The 24,686-nt window shown below is 38.6% G+C and overlaps 1 protein-coding gene across 1 annotated transcript in view; it reads right to left on the bottom strand.

Moving 5' to 3' along the window:
* ZNF521 (zinc finger protein 521) overlaps positions 1-24,686 on the bottom strand; it is a 282,650-nt gene that overhangs the window by 24,035 nt on the left and 233,929 nt on the right. Inside the window, exons 5-6 of the mRNA XM_032653879.1 lie at positions 4,746-4,877; positions 2,256-2,371 (exon numbers count right to left, since the gene is read on the bottom strand). Of these exons, the coding sequence (XP_032509770.1) occupies positions 2,256-2,371; positions 4,746-4,877 (248 nt within the window). The remainder of the gene's footprint in view (positions 1-2,255; positions 2,372-4,745; positions 4,878-24,686) is intronic.

The following is a 24,686-nucleotide window of genomic DNA, read 5'->3' as shown; positions in this document are numbered from 1 at the left end:
TAGTGTGGCTGGGGGACCTCTGGGGATCTCCTAGATCCTCTCAGGGAGTCTGTTAGGTCAAGACTAGTTTCACAATAACACTAAGACAATGTTTGCCCTTTACACTCTCATTACCTCGTGAGTGTACAGTGGCATCTTCTAGGGGCTACTTGACATTGGAAGATATAATTTCTCCAACAGCTACAGTAGAATTGTTTATTTGTGTATTTTTGCGTTTAAAACATTTCTCAATGTTGATTTCTAATATGGAAGACACCAACAGATAGTAACCCACATAGATCAAAGCCCTTTGTGGTCTTCAGTAATTTGTTTCAAGGCATCCTGAGATCAAAGAGGTGGAGAACCCCTGGTCTATCCAGTAATGGAAAGAGAGAATACTGTACATTCCATGAAACGCGAAAATATGCCATAAAAGAAACCTGGAGTCCTGAAGGATGTGCTTAATTGCTTAGTTTTGTCTGCTCGCCAATGGGCCACAGGCCACCACTGCTGGAGTGTGGGGTTCTTTTAATGAAAGACATTCAAGTGACCAGCAGGTCAGTAGCATTAGAACCTATTAATATAGTACAAAAGTGGATTTGTTGCAAACTTTTTTCCAGGAACGTTAGGTAAGAAGCCAGTCTCTACAGAATCTCTACAACTCTGATTTTAAGCTACTCTGAATTCTGCTTCACAGTTTACATACTAATTAACAGCATCATTTAGGTGTACTAGCCATATCCTTTACAATCTCACAAACTCAAAGGACTTATCCTTCCATACCTATTGCAATGAGAATACTATATTTTCCAATAGAAATTTAGGTTACTTTCATGAAGTATACTTTTAAATAATAGTCTAACTTGGTCTGTCTTCTATATTCAATTCACAAACAGATGTGACAGAGTAGAAATCTTCTTTGAAGTGATGAAAAGTAATAGAGCAACTTTAACACTGGTGCATCGACACATTATAACACTTAAATAGCATCACCCATTCTTTCATATATATTTTATCTGACGTCCTTATTTGCTATTTGTTCACTGGTAGGATGAAAGCTGAGATGATAAACTGTAAATCCCTTATTTTGATACAAAATTCACATAAATATGGCTTCCTCAGAGCCCAAGGAGGTCCAAAGCTGCCCCAGGGTCCACAGCGTGGGATGGGAGATGAAGGAGTGGGTGGGGCTTTGGGTCCCTTAGTCCTGCCTCAACCACATCAATCACATCAGACCCTCTTCTGGTTGTTTAGGGAATTCAGTACCAAAGGAAAAAGAAAATCATCCCCACCCTATTTTAGTCTAAATAACTCTACTGATAATAATAATGCTCACAATAATGAAATAACTTTGAATTCTAATCCATTCTCCTCCAAGGGCACCAACAAGATTTAACAAAGGCATGTTACTCTTATTTCATTCCATCTGAAAAATGAAGATATTTATTAGACCCATTTTTCAGATGAAGTAAGAGGGGGAAAAATAGACTTCTTTCTTTTTACAATAAGGGACATTTCTGGTTAGGATCCAGGTCTCTGACTGACACCAGTCTATTGCTAAGAATAATCAAACTGACCAAACATTTCTATTATATTTTAGAGTTTATACCCTACATTCAGACCTGTTATTTCATTTTTACCTAACGACAGCCCTGTGAGTGTTACACCTGTCTATTATTTCTTCACACCCGAGGTTCTGAAGCATTTTGGACCAGTGCAAGGTCACACATCTAGCAAGTGGGACATTCAAGGCTAAGAAGTCTTTGGGTGCCAAATTTGCAACTATAAGGCTGTCACTAAGTAATAATTATTCTGTTACGTAGAAGAAACACAGTGGATAAGAGTATAGCTTCTTTCTTCTCTTCCCTTCTCCCTTCCAATTTTAAGCCCCTCAGGACAACAATAACCTGGACATCCATCCAGCTCGTAGCCCAGTGGGAACAGAACATGAATAAAACAGAGTTTGGGAGAGTGGGCCCTGACAAGTGAGGTGAATGATCCTACAGTCCAGTAAACCTGACCCCTAAGTCTATCACACTGGGTCAGAAGATCCAATTAGAGGCCTGTTCTAGTCCTTTTTATGATTGACAGCAGCCAGGGGCAAAATGACTTTGGTGTCTGTTAATCCGGCCTCTAATTTTCCCTTTGCCCCACTACACACAAAGCATCATGGTGGCCCAGGGTGAGTGATACCGTGAATCCAGATTTAAAACGCCCTTGTTTCCTATAAGAAGAGCAACTGAGTTCAATGCCAGCCCTCCTCATGGGGATATTACCTGCAGCTCTGTTTGGAAGAAAAACTTCTGTGGACATTGTGTGCAGTCATAGATCTTGTCTTCTTGTCCATGGGCAGAGAAAATATGCTGCTGCAACTTGTTTGCTTGAACAAACACTGCAATGATAAAAGAAGAGTGAACTTGGGGTTATTTTCATTCTGAAATGCCCTCCGTCCATGACTCCCTGTGAGCAGCTGCAGACGGGGCAGAATGAATGGCATACCTTCTGGGGGTGACCACTGCCAGGGGCCTGGGGAGAGTGAGTCTCTGGCTTTTCTTAAGATGCACTCTACCGGGCACCTAACTGAACCCAAACAGCTCCAAAGTAAAGGTTTATCGAGGCCCTGCCCCCCATAAATCTTTTAAAATGAAAATTGTCAAAGGCACAGCACTGTCTGAACAGAAATGATTCTTATTTCTCAGCAACCCATAGGTTAAGAAATCATAGATGCCAAAACCCTGTTTACTGTATTTGCCTAAAGTCATAGCTACCAAACAGTTCTCTATTTAAATGTGTTAATGCTAAAAATTATATCCCACAGCTACTCTGGGGCACTGTCTATAAATGTGTAACAGAACGGCAGGTAAATTCTCTTTGGATACTTTAAGATCAACTCAGCCTATACACTGAATGCAAGGGTTTCAATAATATAAACATGTTCAATTTTAATGACTACAAAACAAGGCCCTAAGACTGTGTAACAGTTTACCTAGGAGACATACTATTAATAATTAAATTGTATATGCCAGAGGCAGGGTTTGGGTTGGCAGAACTGACTTCTGATGGATGCCTGGTGCACTGTGACCTAAAAAAGTTTGCATCTACAATATTAATCTGTATAGGCAGGGAAAGGATTTATTAAAGATGCTGGTGTTTGACTTTGACTCTAATCATTAAAATTATTCTAATTGCCAGCCAGCCTAAAATATTAGAATATTGTTCTTGTGAGTCATACATTTTAATCATATTTCTCATTACCTTAAAAAACTGCTCAGATTTCTTCTCCCCCCACAACACGCTTTATATTGGAAGGTTGTTTTTTTTTTAAATTGCTTTTTCTAAAATTACTTCAAGATACACTAAAACAATTCAGGTCTGTCAGCACAGGAAAGGCAGACCGTTCATGATTAATGCATTTTTGTCTCTTACCTACATCAACCAAAAGAAATGGGGTTTTTATACTGATCTGCAACAAATCTCTATCTAACTTCGCACATTTTACGAGGCTCCTGGCCACAGCATGAAAGGGCTGTTTTATTAGGGGTCTTAATCATGAGATCTATGACCCAGTCCTCCTTATGAAGACTAACTAGGAGCTTTTATAAAGAACCCAGACTCCTGACTCATTGTATTAAGACCAATACTACATTATGGTGAAAACATAAATATTTTAAATACAAATTTGGAGGAATCAAAAAATAGTTCCAAAGTAAGGAGTGGCTGATGGAATTATTGAATGAAGAAGCCTCACAGGCAAATGGTAAAGGCAGAACCACCAGCATAGTCTGGTACTACTAGTGCTAACTGTGTAGGAACATGGCCTCTCTCTTTTTATTTTATTACAGGACAGAAATCTACAGGCTGAATGCAGTGAAGGTTAATACCAATGCTTTGGGATTTTACACCGCAAACCAGGAAGTCACTTTTGAGAGGAGATGTTTTTGTTTTGTTTTGCCTTTTCTGACAAATAAGAAGGAAACACAGCCTTGAGGGGTTTGACCAATGAGCCCAAGACACAGGCAAAATGATCACAAAGGATTTTCCAAAATAACTTTGTCATTGTCGCGGGAGCAGCAGAAACGTGTGTGATCATATTTCAACCCCTATGGGCTTCAAATTATAGTTTCTGATTTGCAATTTTTCTTTCTTTTTTTTTTTTGCTGCTGCTGCCGAAAACTATAATGCTACAACATCTCATAAAAGTTTCTTCTTAAAAGTGTAAACTTACATCAACTTCTATTTTAAAAATCCAGTGACATAGGAAATAAAGGCCTCATCTAATGTGTTCATTTAATCTGTTTTCTAGCTCAAAGAATTGGGGGAGGGTTTTAATAACGCCTTTATATTTCATAGAGGGAATGTTATAAAATTCTCCACATTTAAATAACAGACGTGTTGACAACACAGCTGTACTTCTTTTAGTCCCATGTCTTATGATGAAAAAGCCACCTTTGCCTTGCTAACCTTTTAACACCTAGAGGAGAAAAGTGAATGAAACATGGATGTCATTTTACAAATGGAAAAGTGCAAACTTCTGAGAGAACCTGAAATGCCATTTGTTCATCCTGACAGCTCACCTTCCTGACCGTTTGAGCCTCTAAAGTAGGCGGCAATCGATAATGCTAATCAGCAGAAATCAAACGTCTTCTTCCCAAATTGAACTGAAGTCAGATCTGTAAAAGGCCATAGCAGTGGGAAGTATGCCCTGGCAGGAAAGACAGGATGTGGCTGAGAAACTCTCCAGAGTTTTCCAGTAATAATCTTCCTACCTGTAAAGCAGACAGGACACTTGAAGGTACCGCCCATCCCTTCGAAGCTGTGCTCGATCAGGTGGCACTGGAGTTTGGCAGGGGAGTCGAAGGTCTGGCTGCAGAGTTTGCACTCATGGTTCAGTCCTTCATCTGTTAAGGAAAGTGCGTGAGCAGAAAAGTTGACACCCATCACATCTTTGACAGACTAGTGAGTTAACTATAACTGCATACATTAAACTCTTTCCAGCCCCCAATATAAATGTGTAGTAGTATATATGGTTACTTCACATTATTTATGAATTTATATCAATTGGAAACATTTCTGGAATTTAAAATCGAACGATAACCACAGGGCAGGTTTCATCTTGGGGTAAAAATGCATTTTATTAAGCTTTTAAAAGTAAACTTGGTGTCAATAACGAGGCATCTCCTTTTCTCTAACTAGCAAGATTTTATGGGCTGTGTATTTCCAAAGTCCTGAAATAAAGGAACCATAGAAAAATGAACAGCTTCTCCCCGGGCCTCTCCTCTGGTTTATCTAGAAGGTTCTAGAGGTTTCTATTACTAACCATAAGGTTTTTAGTGGTTTTCCGATTGAAGACTTCCTTTTTCTACTTCCAAGATTTTCTGGCAATTCTGAAATATTATTAATGCTCATAGTGTTTTATAAATGCTCTTTTTTCTTGCTTGAAACTCCCAGTCCCCCATATCTTCTCAGTTCATTGCTCCCTTTATTTTGTAAGACAGTTTCGGTTTTACCCTCAGATCTAGACTCTGCCTGTATTTCTCCAAAGGCACTTTCATGAGCTCCAGGCTCACTTTTGACTAGTCCTGGAGTTTTCTTTGATATCTCAGGAACAGGTAGAAAAATATTTTGATGTAGTAACAATTGCTATATAAAATGAAAAGTTTGTGTTATAGACAGAAAACATTATTTTTTATGTTGTTTTCCTCATTAAAATGTTTATGAAATTATACATTTAAGGATTATTCTAACTTGTTTCAATTTGCAGTCATAAGAAATGAAAACCCATAGCACTAGAACGAACAACCTGACACTTCTTTGGTGCTTACTGTGTTCCAGACACCGTTGTTCTAAGTGCTTGCAGACATGAATTCATCGAGTTTAACAACAACTACTATTATTCCCATTTTACAGATGAGGAAAGTGACACCCAGAGAGTTGAACCGATTTTGCTCTGAGTCATAGGAGCAATACTTGGTGGAACCAGAACTTAAACCTAGACAGCCTGGCCTCAGGGTCCATGATCTCAGCAGACATGCTATGGCATACACCGGCTATTCCCAAGACTCTCATTAGGAAAAGTAAGGGCTAGGAGGCTTCAGTTTAACCTGAAATGTTATCAAGTTATACTTTTATCTTCTCTTATTTGCAAAGATTAGAAATGCTACTAAGGACCATCTGTGTCAGATAATCTAGGTCTAGGGAATGAAAGACATATTTACACTGTAGGGGTAACGAGTCTACACTCCAAAGTTATTTCCTTTTACTCAATACCACATGCATGCAGAAGTCCGTCACCAGTTGATATTACTGGCAACACAAAGGCCCAATTACAAAGTGAATTATTATTAGCTAACTAGGAGTAAAATCACTCTATTTGTATTCCTAATCTTTCTTCTCACGCAAGTATGAGTCTTTAGAAGCAGAGGATTGGAATTTGTAAAAAGAGAAGCAAAGCACTAATTAAGCCACCCAGTACTGTCTACATTTCACAGGAGATAAAAACCTACTCTGTATTTGGGTGGCACAGTAAATTCCTTGATTATAATTATGTAAGAAGGAGTTTAATTGTGCATACTGACATGACTAGGGGTTATACAAAAAGCTTTAGGGATTATATAAGATCAAAGGTTTTTCATCTGTTCCTTTCTCTCTCTCTTTTTTTTAATCCTAAAGGCACCAAAATTCTTCTAAATTTTGGATATTGAATAATATAAGAAACACTATTTATTGTAGGGAATTGGGTCAGTAAGTTAATTGTCAGAAATACTTGCCAAATTTAAATGTTTTCTATTTCCTCAGTGCTGTATACCTTTATTGTGACAGCAAGAAGGTTCCTAAGAGTTCTAATTTCATCTTTAAATTATGTGCTTTGCACAAGAACCAAGATGTGGCCTATGGGTGTGAGAAGTTATACACATATGTTCCAGAATTCTTAAACTTGCAACGTTTGTCAAGGAACGTATATTGGCCTGGTGGGTTTTCTTGGGGATGATGATCGACTGTTACATGAACGTAACGTAAATTATGCACGTTAATGTGATCTTCAATGTGATGTCATCTTTCTTGACTATGAGTATTTTGTTTGGAAAAATAATAGAAGGGAAAATAAATAAGATATATTTATATGAGTATAAGGAAAATGTCCTCATAGATTTTTATTTATTTCCTATCCAAAGAACAGAGAAGTTCCATCACAAAATGTTAAATAATCAAAATTTAGTCCAGTGAATTCACAAAAAGGTGACACATGCTCATAAAGTATTTATGCATTATTAGTGCAGACTTCTTTCCCATGAATTACGTGCTCTGTGAGGGCACTGATAGCAATGATAATAACAATAGCACCCAGCATTTTCAGAACTCTTTATAGTTTAAAAGCACATTGTAATGTTGAAAAAAACGTTGGACGTTCTATCTGCTTTTTATTTCTAAGTTACATAGAGGTCTTTTCCAACAAATAACTTGTCCTAGTTATTTGAGTAAGACAGAAAATATATCTGAATTATTACACAGCAAATGATAGATAAGCAAAAGCCAGGATGCTCCAACCTAGACAATGGACATACCCACCCATTTCTCTCACTGTTGTTAACTTCTCTGCTCATTTTCCCATGTTCACACTTACTTATCACCACAGGGTCAAATGATAATGAATGAGAGAGAGAGGGGGACCCAAAACACGGTTACAGCTGGTTAATAGAATTTATTTTGTACTTTTAAAAATTGAAGTGGGGGGGATAGAGAATAATGGCAAACTAATGAAACTTATTTATAATAAGAATTTCAAAAGTTTATACTTAGTCTCTGTTTAACTCAGCTATCATTCATTCTATACTTGCATTGTGTGGCAAAGGGCAGTGTCTTAATTTTCAAAGAATTTCGAAAACACCCTTAGTCCGGGGGGGGCCAAGCTCAGCTAAGCTCTGTTTCCTTTAAAAACTGAGCTTCCCTCCTTCTTTCTTCCTATCTGCTAGGTCCTCAAGAACAGTACAGAGTAACCACGGTTTCCATTAAACGTCCATGTTCATGAGGTGCACTGTCAACGCCTCCAGCTTCAGGTCAATTTAAGCCTCAGACTCAAGGACTTTACCCAGGAAGCCACAACTCTCACCTTGTTTCCTAAAGGTGCCAAAAGTTTAAAAAATTCCATCAAAGTAACCATTTCTGCTCTCTGGAAAGGTAGCAACTGACAGTAATTGGGTAATAATACAGTCTGACTCATTTATTAAAAAGAGATTCTGAGTCAACTGATTTAACAACCATTACAATATTCCATTAAGAATATAATAGGCTAGTGCAGCCCTATTTTTTGTTAAGAGTTATAGGTGGCATCTATGGAAGAAACTTCTAGATTTTTCTTCCTCTTTTTTGCTTATCTACCCTCTTCAGATTTTCTACAATAAGCATAATTTACCTTTATAGGTTATTTTGAAAATTAAAGAATAAAAAAGCACTGTCTTTTCTATACCCTACTAATAAAGATCGATTACAACACTGAAATTTTGAATGCCAAAAGTTAAGACAGGAAATGAGCAATATTATGAAGTACAGAAAAACTCCAATTCTGAACGTTAGACTGAAAAGTATTCTAGCCAAATACATGTGAAAGCAGAAACTAGCACATGGAAAGAGAGAGAGAAACATCACAGTGTGTATTAACCCACCGAATGAGAAGAATATGGAGCTTTCAATATAAACCCATACCTTTCCAGAACAAACAGAAAACCCCTCTCTCTTGTATCCTGGTGCAGGGGACCATGCATGCCGCCAGCACTGTGGGTCCAATGTCAGGAAAGGCAAGAGTGAAGCTCTTACCACTGAGAATGTGTTGGCAGCCAGCAACTTCCTGTCCTGGTCAACCACTTTAAAGCATGACCAAAGATGGTTTGGGTATAAATGAGAACACTTTAAAGCATGACTAAAGATGGTTTGGGTATAAGTGAGAAATAATGTCATATGTATATAAATTTCAGCTAAAATAATTATTTCCATTTGTTAATCTTCGTTTAAGTGTGAACATAAATGTAAACAGGAATCAAGTCTACATAGAAGAGACTGATGCTAATGTAAATATTTACTCTAATATTAAATGTTGCAAAGGAAAGAATCTGAATGCATAATTGCAATACAACCTCATTGCCTTAGAAGGGAATGTGATAATCATTTACTATAATATGTGCTACAAGAACAAAATCTGTTTGTCTAAGGCCAGTTCAAAGGGGAATGATAATTTCTCTCTCTCCAATTTATAAAACCTGGATGAACACAACTATTAATCAGTCAGTTTTGTAACAGAAAAAATAATAGTTACCATTTGGGTGCTCAAGTGCAACCCACGTTATAAGCTCCAACACGGCAACTGTTAGCTGAACACAAGACACTGACATTTCAATATAAGCTTTAAACAAGAGAAACCCTTTAAGCAGCCTCTAGACTGTGTGTCTCATGTTTATACTCCTTGTCCTTCAGTAAAAACAGAAATCTAGAGCAGCTACAAGCAAATGTTCAGTGGTTGACTTACATGTAGCTGTTATCCAAGGAATCACTGGGGGACTCCTAATATCATCTGATCAACACTGCAGCCATTACTAAGGACCAATTTGTAATGGTTTATAAGTAGAACTCCTTCTCTTACTTACCCTCGAGACTGGACAGAAGGGTCCTCCAGCCTCTTCCACTGCATAAATCTATAGGCTAAAGTCAAAGCTAGAAACCCCTCCTGGTGCATCATCACGTAGCAGGGGCCATACTTAAAAGCTCTGAACTGAGTGAGAGTAAACTCTGCCCTCAGAATCCAAACAGAGGAATCAAATGCCCTGCAGTTGCAATTTTTCCAGTTTGAATGTGTGTACCACTGTATCCTTATATATATTTTTAAATCCAAGAAAACTATGCCCTAAACCAATTCCCAACCCCCAACCCTTTACTTTGCTTCTCCTCTTCCCTGAGTTAATTTCCAAGCACACATTTATAAGCTAGGGGTCTGAGGAGTGACGAAGAAAAGCCGTACATGACAAAACTCACCCCTTGGCTACGCTGGCTCACCCTAGAAACCAGGAGTAGAAGAATAGGCAGACTGTACTGCAGTTTACCATGCACACAGCCATCACATCTTTCTAGGTTCACTGTGCTGATCAGGCCACTGTAATTTGTTGTGTTATATACAGCACATATTTCACAACTGTAACACAAACACACTGAAGTGCTAATTTGGCAATGGGGAATATTACTCAGCCCTCAAAGTCGGCCACTAGATTAGTCATTAAGCCCCCAAAGTAAGGGAGCATTTGAAAATACTGAATGTTGTGTGAACCTTGTCCTCACACTAGTTAAAAAGTTTTGCCCTGGGCTTCCCTGGTGGTGCAGTGGTTGGGGGTCCGCCTGCCGATGCAGGGGACACGGGTTCGTGCCCCGGTCCGGGAAGATCCCACGTGCCGCGGAGCGGCTGGGCCCGTGAGCCATGGCCGCTGAGCCTGCGCGTCCGGAGCCTGTGCTCTGCAACGGGAGAGGCCACACAGTGAGAGGCCCGCGTACCGCAAAAAAAAAAAAAAAAAAAGTTCTGCCCTATCCTCCTGAACAATTCAACATGAAAATGAATGTTGCCTGAAGACTGTCACAGCACTTTCTTGGATTTTTCTCAATGGCAATATGAGAATGTCTGGCACTGTCAGTATTTCTATGCCACATAAGAGAGAAGTACGAGATACAAGCATAAGACTCCCAATAAGACAGGAAGGGCACTGGGAATCCCAAGAGTAAATGAGGATTGGGTACCTCAGCTTTGTCTATCCGTACACAAAATGTCTAACCCTTAGGTATGTCAAGAAAAGCAAAATGATACACATCCCCTATGCTTCAGCCAGAATCTTATTTCAAGGAGACCTACAAGGTGCAGGTCTGCACTGAACTCAGTTACTACCTGCTTTTGGCCAGTGGTCTAAAGACAATGATGTTTTTGCACTTTATAAGCAGAACCACTGATCCTGACACTGTTATTTCCTGTCTTGAACTTCTCATTATCAGCAGGGCTGGAGCAGGAAATGATTCAACTGGGGTAGGCTGCATTGTACCCAGCAGATTTTAAAGAGCCCAGGGGCTGCCTAGAGCCCCATAAACATCAGCAGCTTGGAAACTAGCAGGCGGTCCAGGTGGGTTGGGATGGGAGAGGCAGGCAGTGGGATTTTAGATGCTCTGAGATGCAATATTGTCCAATTCCTTGGCTATTGTTATCAGTTGTGTTAGCAGTTGGGTAGCAGTTATTAGAATATTCTCACATAGGAGAAAACATTGGAAAGCTGTTCAAACAATAAACAATAAAACAAACAACCCGCTGAAAAGGTGGCTTTCCTCCACCTGTAGGGACTCCGCAGCGATATTTTGGCTCAAGTTCGGAATCAGGGCTAAGGATGCAGACTAAACCTGACCAGTATGTAGGCACCTCCAGGTCTGCATCCTTCTCTTCACTTTTCTCATCTAAACATGGACCCATAGCTGAAGTCTCAGAGTGTGTATTATACAGTGCTGGCAAGTAGCTTTAAAGGCAAACATCTGGGGTTCAAATGTTTTTATTAAAACAAACAAATAGGGCTTCCCTGGTGGCGCAGTGGTTGAGAGTCCGCCTGCTGATGCAGGGGACACGGGTTCGTGCCCCGGTCCAGGAAGATCCCACATGCCGCCCAGCGGCTGGGCCCGTGAGCCATGGCCGCTGAGCCTGCGCGTCCGGAGCCTGTGCTCCGCAACGGGAGAGGCCACAGCAGTGAGAGGCCCGTGTACCGCAAAACAAACAAAAAAAACAAACAAATAAACATCAGTTTTTAGTAAGGCACTGATAAAATCACTTTGAGCTCCTCTCACCCCATTCCCCAAGAAAAAACATTCTTAACCAAGAAAAGAATAAAGTAGTACATGTTTCTTAGTAAAAATGTTGTTAACTCTGAAGAAGCAAGAGTGGGGATGGGGTGGGAGCGAGGATGGAGACCAACTAAGCCTGAAATACAATCTCTAGTTCTGTTTAGAAGTTAGGGTTGCTTTAAAAAAATAGCTCCTTGTATAAATCTTTGATTTCACTATATGCAATTGTGTTCCACGGAAAGAGGTCCAGTTTATTTGAACAGTCCATTTCCTCCTTATCTATGTTCACTTGAATTAATGAAAGCAACCCTTTCTCTTTTACAAAGTTTTTGCCACCTGATCTTTAGTGCTGCTCTGCTCTCTGCCTTGACAGAAAGTTTGTGGGTGCACGAGACAGTATAGAAATATTCAGTTCCACTTCACATAATAATTAGATATACAATATGATTGGAAACAGCATGCTCCCAATTTCACAATTCAGTAATACATTTCAGCTCTTGCCTCACCTGTTAGAGAGAGGCAGGGGCCAGCCCCAGACATCGTCATACCAAGAGAGTGCCAAGAACTAAATTTGGGGTTGCTCAACAATTCACGCTACAAGGCCCATTCCAGGAGGGCAAGGACATTTGCCTGTGTTGTGTATTGATGTTTGCCAAGTACCTACAATAGTACATGGCTCAAAGTTGAGACTCAATAAATACTGAATCTATGGGAAATATATACTTAGCTGGTCCTACATCTAATTTCACCAGAACAAACTGCCAAGACTAACACCAAAACAATGTTTATTATTTATCAATTGAGTTTTAAAACTTTGTTCCATTCCCTTGTACACTAAAGCCCATGCATGTGACAAATGTGGACCAGTAAAATTTACCTTATGCTACTTGCCTTCATTATGTTTTGAAATAAGATTAAAATGTTCTGGCAAACGAAGTATTAACAAAGTAACTATCTTATTTGCCAGCTTATCTCTGGCAGGAAACTGATGAGTCAAACTTATCCATTATTTCAAGAGAAAAAATGTTATTATGCATTTTATTTCTGAGATACCAAAAAAAAGAGAACCATATGAAAGAAGGGATAATTACCTTTTATTTGTCTCAAGTCACAGAGAGGACTCTATAGCATACATCCATGATGTGCAGTTCATGTTTTAAGCAATTTTTAATAGTTATGCATTCTTATATTACAAAGCTCTATTCTTTTCCACTAAATCAGATGTATGTATTTATTACCCTCTTTGCTTGAAATTTCTTTTATTTGATATTAAATACCTGTTAATGCCCTCACATCTGGGACTTTCGGCACTAGCGGAAGTACAGGTATATTTACCTTCAAGTACTGTACCAAAAAACCACAGAAACTGGTAAAATTGAAAGAGTTCATGCAGTATAGACTAAACATAACCTGCTTCAAAGTTCAATCTATTGGGAAAACATCCTGGAGAACTGAGATGGTGCAACCATCAATATGAATTCCACACAGCAGTAGGCCAGCAACTCCAGCCCTACCCCGGACACAGCTCTCATCAGGTGTGTTTCCACGTTCCTGTGCTGAGTTGACGGCAAGGGTCAGGGCCTTTTCTTTCTTTCTTTTCTCAACACCGAAAATCTGTCTGTTCTTCCTAAAGGCATAGGTTGCTATTGCTGATGATTTAAAAACAAAACAAACAGAACCCCCCAAATCAAACAAAAGAAATGGAATGAGGTTTACCAGCTTTGGTAGGTATTACGGATTCCAACAACCATGGAGTTTTTAGTGCCTACAGGTTTAAGACAAGAAACGAGCCAGACATTTCCAAAGAAAATTGTCTTTCTAAGAAACTTATATTTTTGAAGACTTATGGCAAAGATGACATCTTTTCCCCTAAACCGTGGTGTTTAGAATCAGGATTCAACACCACAACATAGGTCAAATCTGCAGTGGAGCATGAGGGTATAAAGGGGGCCAGAAGCCCTCAGATTTCCAAGGGACCTTATCCAGGCACTTTCACTTTGTCTGTAGCGATACTAAGAAAGTCCTAAGCAGCAATGCAAAAATCACAATACTGCAAGTTATTTGCAAATGACTCACATTGTTATTGTTCTGTTGGTGTGACCTTAGAAACTTGGCCTTGAAGAATAAAAAAAAAAAAAAAGGTAATGGCGCAATAAATGCAGTAAGATTTCTAAAAACAGTTTATCGGAACTGTGCTGTGAAACTTGAATTCTTCTAATCAGGCCATGCCACCCCTTAGAGAAATTTTCCTGTGCATTATTAAAGTGATATACTGCAGTACCAGTTAGAGCTCCATAACCTTTAAATTGCCGGATTGTAATTAAGGCCACTAGTTTTATTTAGGAAGGTTCAAGGAGGCTCAATTTAAGTTGGCTTAACTAGTGTGAATTTAATGTCATGCTTCCAGGAGGCAGAGAGCTCTCTGGCCTGGCCGTTCTGTGGCACATACAGCTGCGGGGTCATGAATTCTAAATTAAGCCCGGCTTTAAAGAACCTACAGATATCGGAAGTAGCTGGGTGTGTGAAAGTACACATCCCCAGGTTTGCATATGTACATCATACATTCATTCACTACACTGGCAGCTGCCTGATTTGGGAATCTCAATATATCTCAATATATCTGATTATTTATAGCGTGAATAGAAGGGGGTTAAATTTACTCTTAAAGGCATAATGGCCACTTTCATTGAAAGGTGAGACCTAAGGCAATGTCCAATCTGCATTAATGATTTAAAAGAAGATACTTTTTTAAATTTTAAAATATTAATTAACCTGGAATTTATGTTATTGTAGACTATCAGAGGATGGCTCTCTAAGTGGATTTTCTTTTCAAATTTCAAATACCTAAAAAAAGTATGTGTGTATATATATATATATATATATATATATATATATATATATATAAAATCAACCATATGTCAATAAAAAACTCTCAAATGATAAATAAAATAAAATGTGCATATAACAAAGTTGTAAAGGCAGGAATGTTATTTGCATTATAAAAGAAATTCTAAGATGGAAAATGTACAGTTGGGTACATGAGGAGAAAATAAAGAGAACTATTTGGACAGGCCACTAAATGGAGTGCTGAAAATAATCTATAAACTTCACTGAAAGGGCAGCAAATCAAGGACTGAAAACAAAAGATAAGAGAAAATGAAGGTCCTCAATGCAGAGACTAGCAGAGCCATAGGGTAGCAGCAGAAAGAAAACACTTAAGGATTTGACCCGTGTTCAAAATTCTACTGGATGTGAGCTCGAAAACATTCATCTCTGGATGGAATGCCGGCAATTTTCTGTAGCTCCAACGGCAATAACGATAAATGAATTTCCTCACAGCCAAGTGGCTCAAGAAGCCAACTACGCTACCACTATATAATTAATAACAATAAGTAATGAAAGAGAATAGGGGGTTACAACTATAAGGTGTCAAAATATATTAAAAAACTGCAACAACACACTTAAATGAAAAATAAACATACAGGGTGTGAATCTAGGTACAGTTTCTTCTTCCACACTCTGTTTTAGATAAAGCTTTTTATGCTTGAAGGAAAATAGAGGATGACATAAAACTACTGTAAGGTGATTAACATCCCTCCAAAAGCACATAACACTCCCAATGCTCAAAGAAATCTGAAAAGTGATATGGAAACGTGATTGTGAAGGCACGAGAGGGCTGGCTGACCACGATTTGCCATTATTCTTTTACTAAGAAATATTCTAATAAATACCTCCCTCTCCAAACTGTATTTGTTGGCTCAAACATTTTCAAAGATACGAGAACATTGTGTTTTTCTTTCATGTAAAATCGAGAAGCAATAAACTAGGAATGTGTAGGTAAAAGGACAGGGTGAATGTATATATTGATATTTGGCTAAATGCTGGAATATTTGATAAAGGTTAGAAGGGGCTTTGGAGACAATCTCATTAACTATGGACTTGTTGAAAAGATGAGAAAAATTGAGACTAGAGATATTAACTGACACGTCCACCCTGGCAAAGCGTTTTGGCCACGGCCAACCAGAATCCAGAGTTCCTGAATCCAGTACTACACTGTCCCACCAAACTCTCATTTTAAAAAGTTTCCTCCCTCTTAACTACAACAACTTAAGTCATCAATTATGCAAAGCAAAAGTTATTGTCTCTTTAGATTTCTTACTGATGTACAAAGAATTATTTCTATTTCCACGTCATCAGGTCACTCCTTTGCTCCCTGACAAGACAAAGCCTGAATCTGTTCCAATCCACATCATCCGCTATTTCCTAATCAACTAAGTACATACTATTAAGGTCCGTTGCCCTTGTAAAAGTGCTCCTCTCCCTTCTGGAAAGCAGAGCCTTAGCTGACATGCAGTGCCTGTCGGTAACGGAAAATTAAATTCCCCGTATCTCATGATTCTGCAGAAGTGCTAGGAACACCATCCTTGGTAAAGCACATTGGGCTGAGCCGTCAATCTGAAGGGAACACCCATGATTATACATCTTACGGCATAGAAGGCATTCATGGCTGAATGCTGATGCTTTCTCCCAATGGCAATTACCCACTGATTTGGTTAAACTGTCACCTGAAACCCTGTGGTGAGTGGGCTAGAGGCTCTCCTGTATGGTATTATCATTATTCAGAAACAAAGACTGATTCCTTAATTCTATTCTACCTATAGCTAATTATACTTCTTCAAGTGCCTGAATCATTCCCTGATATGGTACTAAATGGAGTATTTGGGAAGAAACTGGGACTCCATGCATATCCTAAGTGTGTGGCTTACTAAAAAGGCAATGTCATGCTTATGTATGGAAAATAATAGCTCACGATGTTCCTTACCTACATTTCTCTCTTGGGCATCATTCTGGATACACCGGCACATCTAGACACTATAAGCTGAAGCCAGGATGTTACTGTCATACCAATGAGTTATACTCATTCCTAGTTCCTTCTGTCTGTTTCCTGTCAGTCAAGAGTAACATAAGTGAGAGAGTTACTCTCTATTGAGATGGGAAAAAAGAAGGAAGAGAGGGAAGGGGAGGGGGAGGGGGAGAGGAAGGAAGGAAGGAAGGTCGAAAGATTCGTGTTGTAACGAAGATTTCTGCGTTATTCTCCTTAGCTTGGAAGTACAGTGAAGAAGCAGATATTCCTGTATGTTTTGTTAGGTCACAAACCAAGGCTAAAGACTATGAAATGGGTCTAACAGAAACCATGAATTAGTTAATAAGTGTATCTGTTAGATAAAGAATGAGACATAAAGAGTCCTTGTGAAGATGGCGGAGTAGAAGGACATGCGCTCACTCCCTCTTGCGAGAGCACCAGAATCACAACTAACTGCTGAACAATCGACAGGAAGACACTGGAACTCACCAAAAAGATACCCCACATCCAAAGACAAAGGAGAAGCCACAATGAGACGGTAGGGGGGGGCACAATCACAATAAACTCAAACCCCATAACCACTGGGTGGGTGACTCACAAACTGGAGAACCCTTATACCACAGAAGTCCACCCACTGGAGTGAAGGTTCTGAGCCCCACGACAGGCTTCCCAACCTAGGGGTCTGGAAACAGGAGGAGGAATTCCCAGAGAATCAGACATTGAAGGCTCACAGGATTTGATTGCAGGACTTTGACAGGACTGGGGGAACCAGAGACGCCACTCTTGGAGGGCACACACAAAGCAGTGTGCGCATCAGGACCCAGGGGAAGGAGTAGGGAGCCCATAGGAGACTGAACCAGACGTACTGCTAGTGTTGGAGGGTCTCCTGCAGAGGTGGGGGTGGCTGTGGCTCACTGTGGGGACAAGGACACTGGCAACAGAAGTTCTGAGAAGTACTCCTTGGTGTGAGCCCTCCCAGAGTCTGCCATTAGCCACACCAAAGAGCCTGTAGCCTCCAGTGCTGGGTCGCCTCAGGCCAAACAACCAGCAGGGAGGGAACTCAGCCCAACCCATGAGCAGACAAGCAGATTAAAGTTTTACTGAGCTCTTCCCACCAGAGCAACACCCAGCTCTACCCACCACCAGTCCCTCCCATCAGGAAGCTTGCACAAGTCTCTTAGATAGCCTCATCCACCAGAGGGCAGACAGCAAAAGCAAGAAGAACTACAATCCTGCAGTCTGTGGAATGAAAACCACATTCAAAGAAAGATAGACAAAATGAAAAGGCAGAGAACTATGTCCCAGATGAAGGAACAAGATAAAACCCCAGAAAAACAACTAAATCAAGCGGAGATAGGCAACCTTCCAGAAAAAGAATTCAGAATAATGATAGTGAAGAGGATCCAGGACCTCAGAAAAAGAATGGAGGCAAAGATCGAGAAGATGCAAGAAATGTTTAACAAAGACCTAGAAGAATTAAAGAACAAAAAAATAGAGATGAACAATACAATAATTGAAATGAAAACTATACTAGAAGGAATCAATAGCAGAATAACTGAGGCAGAAGAATAGATAAGTGATGTGTATGACAGAATGGTGGAATTCACCGCCACAGAACAGAATAATGAAAAAAGAATGAAAAGAAATGAAGACAGCCTAAGAGACCTCCGAGACAACATTAACACTGTTAATGCAACATTTGCATTATAGGGGTCCCAGAAGAAAAAGAGAGAGAAAGGACCCGAGAAAATATCTGAAGAGATTATAGTCGAAAACTTCCCTAACATGGGAAGGAAAATAGGCACCCAAGTCGAGGAAGTGCAGAGAGTCCCAGGCAGGATAAACCCAAGGAGAAACACACCGTAATGCACAGTAATCAAATTGACAAAAATTAAAGACAAAGAAAAATTATTAAAAGAGCAAGGGAAAAATGACAAATGACATACAAGGGAACTCCCATAAGGGTAACAGCTGATTTGTCAGCAGAAACTCTACAAGCCAGAAGGGAGTGGCATGATATATTTAAAGTGATGAAAGGGAATAACCTACAGCCAAGATTACTCTGCCTGGCAAGGATCTCATTCAGATTCAGTGGAGAAACCAAAAGCTTTACAGACAAGCAAAAGCTAAAAGAATTCAGCACCACCAAACCAGATCTACAACAAATGCTAACTTCTCTAAGTGGGAAACACAAGAGAAGAAAAGGACCTACAAAAACAAACCCATAACAATTAAGAAAATGGTAATAGGAACATACATATTGATAATAACCTTAAATGTGAATGGATTAAATGCTCCAACCAAAAGACACAGGCTTGCTGAATGGACACAAAAACAAGACCCATCTATATACCGTCTACAAGAGGCCCACTTCAGACCTAGGAACACATACAGACTGAAAGTGAGGGGATGGAAAAAGATTTTCCATGAAAATGGAAATCAAACGAAGCTGGAGTAGCAATACTTGTATCAAATAAAATAGACTTTAAAATAAAGAATGTTATAGGAGACAAGGAAGGACACTACATAATGATCAAGGGATCAATCCGAGAAGAAGATATAACAATTATAACTATATATGCACCCAACATACGAGCACCTCAAGACATAAGGTAAATGCTAACATCTATGAAAGAGGAAATCGACAGTAACACAATAATAGTCGGGGACTTTAACATCTCACCTACACCAATGGACAGATCATCCAGACAGAAAATTAATAAGAAAACACAAGCTTTAAATGACACAGTAGATCAGATAGATTTATAGGACATTCCATCTGAAAACAGCAGATTACACTTTCTTCTCAAGTGGACACAGAACATTCTCCAGGATAGATCACATCGTGGGTCACAAATCAAGCCTTGGTAAATTTAACAAAACTGTAATCATATCAAGTGTCTTTTCCGACCACAACACTATGAGATTAGAAACAAATTACAGGGAAAAAACCCATAAAAAACACAAACACATGGAGGCTAAATAACCAAGAGATCACTGAAGCAATCAAAGAGGAAATCAAAAAATACCTAGAGACAAATCACAATGAAAACATGATGATCCAAAACCTATGAGATGCAGCAAAAGCAGTTCTAAGAGGGAAGTTTATAGCAATACAAGCCTACCTCAAGAAACAAGAAAAATCTCAAATAAACAATCTAACCTTACACCCAAAGGAACTAGAGAAAAAAGAACAAACAAAACCCAAAGTTAGTAGATGGAAAGAAATCATAAAGACCAGAGCAGAAATAAATGAAACAGAAACAAAGAAAACAATAGCAAAGATCAATAAAACTAAAAGCTGGTTCTTTGAGAAGATAAAATTGATAAACCATTATCCAGACTCATCAAGAAAAAGAGGGAGAGGACTCAAATCAATAAAATTAGAAATGAAAATGGAGAAGTTACAACAGACACCACAGAAATACAAAGCATCCTAAGAGACTACCACGAGCAACTCTATGCCAAAAAAATGGACTAGCTGGAAGAACTGGACACATTCTTAGAAAGGTATAACCTTCCAACACTGAATCAGGAAGAAATAGAAAATATGAACAGACCAATCACAAGTAATGAAATTGAAACTGTGATTAAAAATCTTCCAACAAACAAAAATCCAGGACCAGATGGCTTCACAGGTGAATTCTATCAAACATTTAGAGAAGAGCTAACACCCATCCTTCTCAAACTCTTCCAAAAAATTGCAGAGGAAGGAACACTCCCAAACTCATTCTATGAGGCCACCATCACCCTGATACCAAAACCAGACAAAGATACTACAAAAAAAGAAAACTACAGACCAATATCGCTGATGAATATAGATGCAAAAATCCTCAACAAAATACTAGCAAACAGAATCCAACAACACATTAAAAGGATCATACACCATGATCAAGAGGGATGTATCCCTGGGATGTAAGAATTCTTCAATATATGCAAATCAATCAATGTGATACACCATATTAACAAATTGAAGAATAAAAACCATAGGATCATCTCAATAGATGCAGAAAAAGCTTTTGACAAAATTCAACACCGATTTATGATAAAAATTCTCCAGAAATTGGGCATAGAGGGAACCTACCTCAACATAATAAAGGCCATATACGACAAACTCACAACAAACATCATTCTCAATGGTGAAAAACTGAAAGCATTTCCTCTAAAATAAGGAGGAAGACAAGGATGTCGACTCTCACCACTATTATTCAACAGTTTTGGAAGTCCTAGCCATGACAATCAGAGAAGTAAAAGAAATAAAAGGAATCCAAATTGGAAAAGAAGAAGTAAAACTGTCACTGTTTGCAGATGACATGATACTATACATAGGGAATCCTAAAGATGCCACCAGAAAACTACTAGAGCTAATCAATGAATTTGGTAAAGTTGCAGGATACAAAATTAATGCACAAAAATCTCTTGTATTCCTATACACTAAAAACGAAAGATCAGAAAGAGAAATTAAGAAAACAATCCCATTCACCATTGCAACAAAAAGAATAAAATACCTAGGAATAAACCCACTAAGGAGGTCAAAGATCTGTACTCAGAAAACTATAAGACAGTGATGAAAGAAATCAAAGATGACACAAACAGATGGAGAGATATACCATGTTCTTGGATTGGAAGAATCAATATTGTGAAAATGACTATATTACCCAAAGCAATCTATAGATTCAATGCAATCCCTATCAAATTACCAATGGCATTTTCTACAGAACTAGAACAAAAAAATCTTAAAATTTGTATGGAGACACAAAAGACCCCAAATAGCCAAAGCAATCTTGATGGGAGAAAAACGGAACTGGAGGAATCAGACTCCCTGACTTCAGACTATACTACAAAGCTACCCACGCACCTACGGTCAACTAATCTATGACAAAGGAGGCAAGGAAATACAATGGAGAAAAGACAGTCTCTTCAATAAGTGGTGCTGGGACAACTGGACAGCTACATGTAAAAGAATGAAATTAGAACACTGCCTAACACCATAAACAAAAATAAATTCAAAATGGATTAAAGACCTAAATGTAAGACTGCACACTATAAAACTCTTAGAGGAAAACATAGGCAGAACACTCTTTGACATAAATCACAGCAAGATCTTTTTTGATCCACCTCCTAGAGAAATGGACATAAAAACAAAAATAAACAAATGGGACCTAATGAAACCTTAAAAGCTTTTTGCACAGCAAAGCAAACTATAAAAAAGATGAAAAGACAACCCTCAGAATGGGAGAAAATATTTGCAAACGAATCAACAGACAAAGGATTAATCTCCGAAATATGTAAACAGCTCATGCAGCTCAATATTAAAAAAACAAACAACCCATTCCAAAAATGGGCAGAAGACCTAAATAGACATTTCTCCAAAGAAGACATACAGATGGCTAAGAGGCACATGAAAAGCTGCTCAACATCACTAATTATTAGAGAAATGCAAATCAAAACTACAATGAGTTATCACCTCACACCAGTTAGAATGGGCATCATCAGAAAATCTACAAACAACAAATGCTGGAGAGGGTGTGGAGAAAAGGGAACCCTCCTGCACTGTTGGTAGGAATGTAAATTGATACAGCCACTACAGAGAACAGTATGGATGTTCTTTAAAAAACTAAAAATAGAATTACCATATGACCCTGCAATCCCACTACTGGTCATATACCCAGAGAAAACCATAATTCAAAAAGACACATGCACCCCAATGTTCATTGCAGCTCTATATACAGGTCATGGAAGCGACCGAAATGCCCATCGACAGACGAATGGATAAAGAAGTTGTGGTACATATATATAATGGAATATTACTCAGCCATTAAAAGGGATGGAATTGGGTCATTTGTAGAGACGTGGATGGACCTAGAGACTGTCATATAGAGTGAAGTAAGTCAGAAAGAGAAAAACAAATATCGTATATTAACACATATATGTGGAATCTAGAGAAATGGTACAGATGAACTGGTTTACAAGACAGAAATAGAGACACAGATGTAGAGAACAAACGTATGGACACCAAGGGGGGAAAGTGACGGGTGGGGGCGGGTAATGAATTGGGAGATTGGGATTGACATGTATACACTAATATGTATAAAATGGATAACTAATAAGAGCCTGCTGTATAAAAAAAATAAATTGAAATTTAAAAAATGAGACATAATTAAGGATAGCTCTTTCTCAGATAGCAATTCCTTACATTACCTTCTGCAAAGCTATTAAATATTTCTAAGACTATAATGCCAAATTATAAAGATGCTTTGGACACAATAAATTTTTAAGCCCCTATCTTTATGACAGTTTTTCTAAAACCTGAACCAACTCATTCAAGATCCACTTAAAAAATTTAAATATTGTACACTCTGTCATTGTAAAGAAGGCTGATAATTTCCTAACAGAAAAAAAAAATCTATTGAAAAAAATTCACTAAAATATCTATCAATGGCTTTAAGCATTTTACATATTTAAAAGCTCTGCTTTGCCCCTCTGCACGATGTGATGCAATCAGCATAGAATTACAATGCTGTCTTAAACAATCTAAGTAGAAATCTGATACTCAAAACTATAAAATTTATATCTTTTCTGAAAGCAAATCATATTTAGCTCACTTATCAATTTCATTGTTAATAAAGGAAAATGTAAAACTCCAGGATAAAAGGTGACCTACGGTGATGTCTTGGCCTCCTACTCTTCCTTTGCTTCTGAAAAGCAGTAGCAACGTCTCTTCTTAAAGACAGAGATTAGCATGAGAGTTTTTATATTTGACAATGTGGAGAAAAGTAAATACAGTGTATAATTTTGTAGGATAGTAACTGTTGGGTAAGACGGAGGTGAACAGTGTGATATGAACCGGCAATGAACAAAGTTCTCCTTTCTCTGAATATTGGAGGGAAGACATTTCAGAAATTAAAATGAGAGTGGGTAAATATAGATTAGCCTGGTATGAATGTGCAGAAAGGAATAAAGTGCGGTCACTATTTTTGCATATTTTCAACCAATCACAATAACTGACCGTGGCATGGATACTTTAGAGAAAAATGCTTAGTAACAAAATAAATTTTCTTCCCCAGAACGGGAAGAGAAGTTTCCTTAATTAAATATTGGCCCAGCTATTTCAAAGAATTAAAAATGAAATAAAACCTCAGAGAATTAGATGTAGCTAAGACTATCACATTACCCTTATGAGTGAGCACATGATCGATGAGGAAGCTATAGATTGGCATCTTGGCCAGACGAGTCCATTCTAAGCCTTTTTACTCTACCTAATGGCACCCACGATGCAAGCAGACACCCCCGCAAAAAGGAACAGCATGAGAAAGGAGAATGCAATAGAGTAACACACAGAGGCAGAATCTGTGCACCTCTTTAGATCTGTGCCTCTAGAATCTGAGCATCTCTCTTTTGAAATGAATATTAGAAAGTCTGTCTTAAAATGATAACAGCGGGGAAATTCCAAATCAAAGTAGTCACTGTGGCCTTAACTCACCCGATTAGGCCTACATATTACCTCATTTGCTGCAAAAGATCATACTTTGTGCTCAGGCCAACACGACTTTTAAGCACAAGAAGCTGAATGAAGTGTCTATACAATTCAAACCCAGCTCCCCCTGCCCCCCACCATTTTTTATTGTGTTTTTTTTTTTTTTTGGAAAGCCCCATAAGAAGGAGATTCTTATCAATACTAAGACTATTTCCTCTACCTGAGCATGATTATATATACAACAACTTATTATATTTACAGAGCATTTCACAATTTTCAAAATGTGTGGTTGTGGGTGTATATACTTCGATTCTCAGTTAATCTGCTCAATAACACGGATTGATCCAGGTTAACTCAAATCCTAGGAAGAGTAAAACTCAAAGTCACATGGGTAGTAACTGGTAGAACTGGGCTCAGATCTGGGTCTAGGCTCCAGGTTACAGGGAAGAAAATAATTACATTTCAACATGGAACCAAGTTTTTAGTTTAATCATCTATGATATTTATTTTACTGGGTCA

This window comes from Phocoena sinus, chromosome 14 (genome assembly GCF_008692025.1).
Source record: "Phocoena sinus isolate mPhoSin1 chromosome 14, mPhoSin1.pri, whole genome shotgun sequence".
Taxonomy (NCBI): Eukaryota; Metazoa; Chordata; class Mammalia; order Artiodactyla; family Phocoenidae; genus Phocoena; species Phocoena sinus.
The sequence above is the reverse complement of the archived record's forward strand: the minus strand, read 5'-3'. Positions and strand labels throughout refer to the sequence as shown.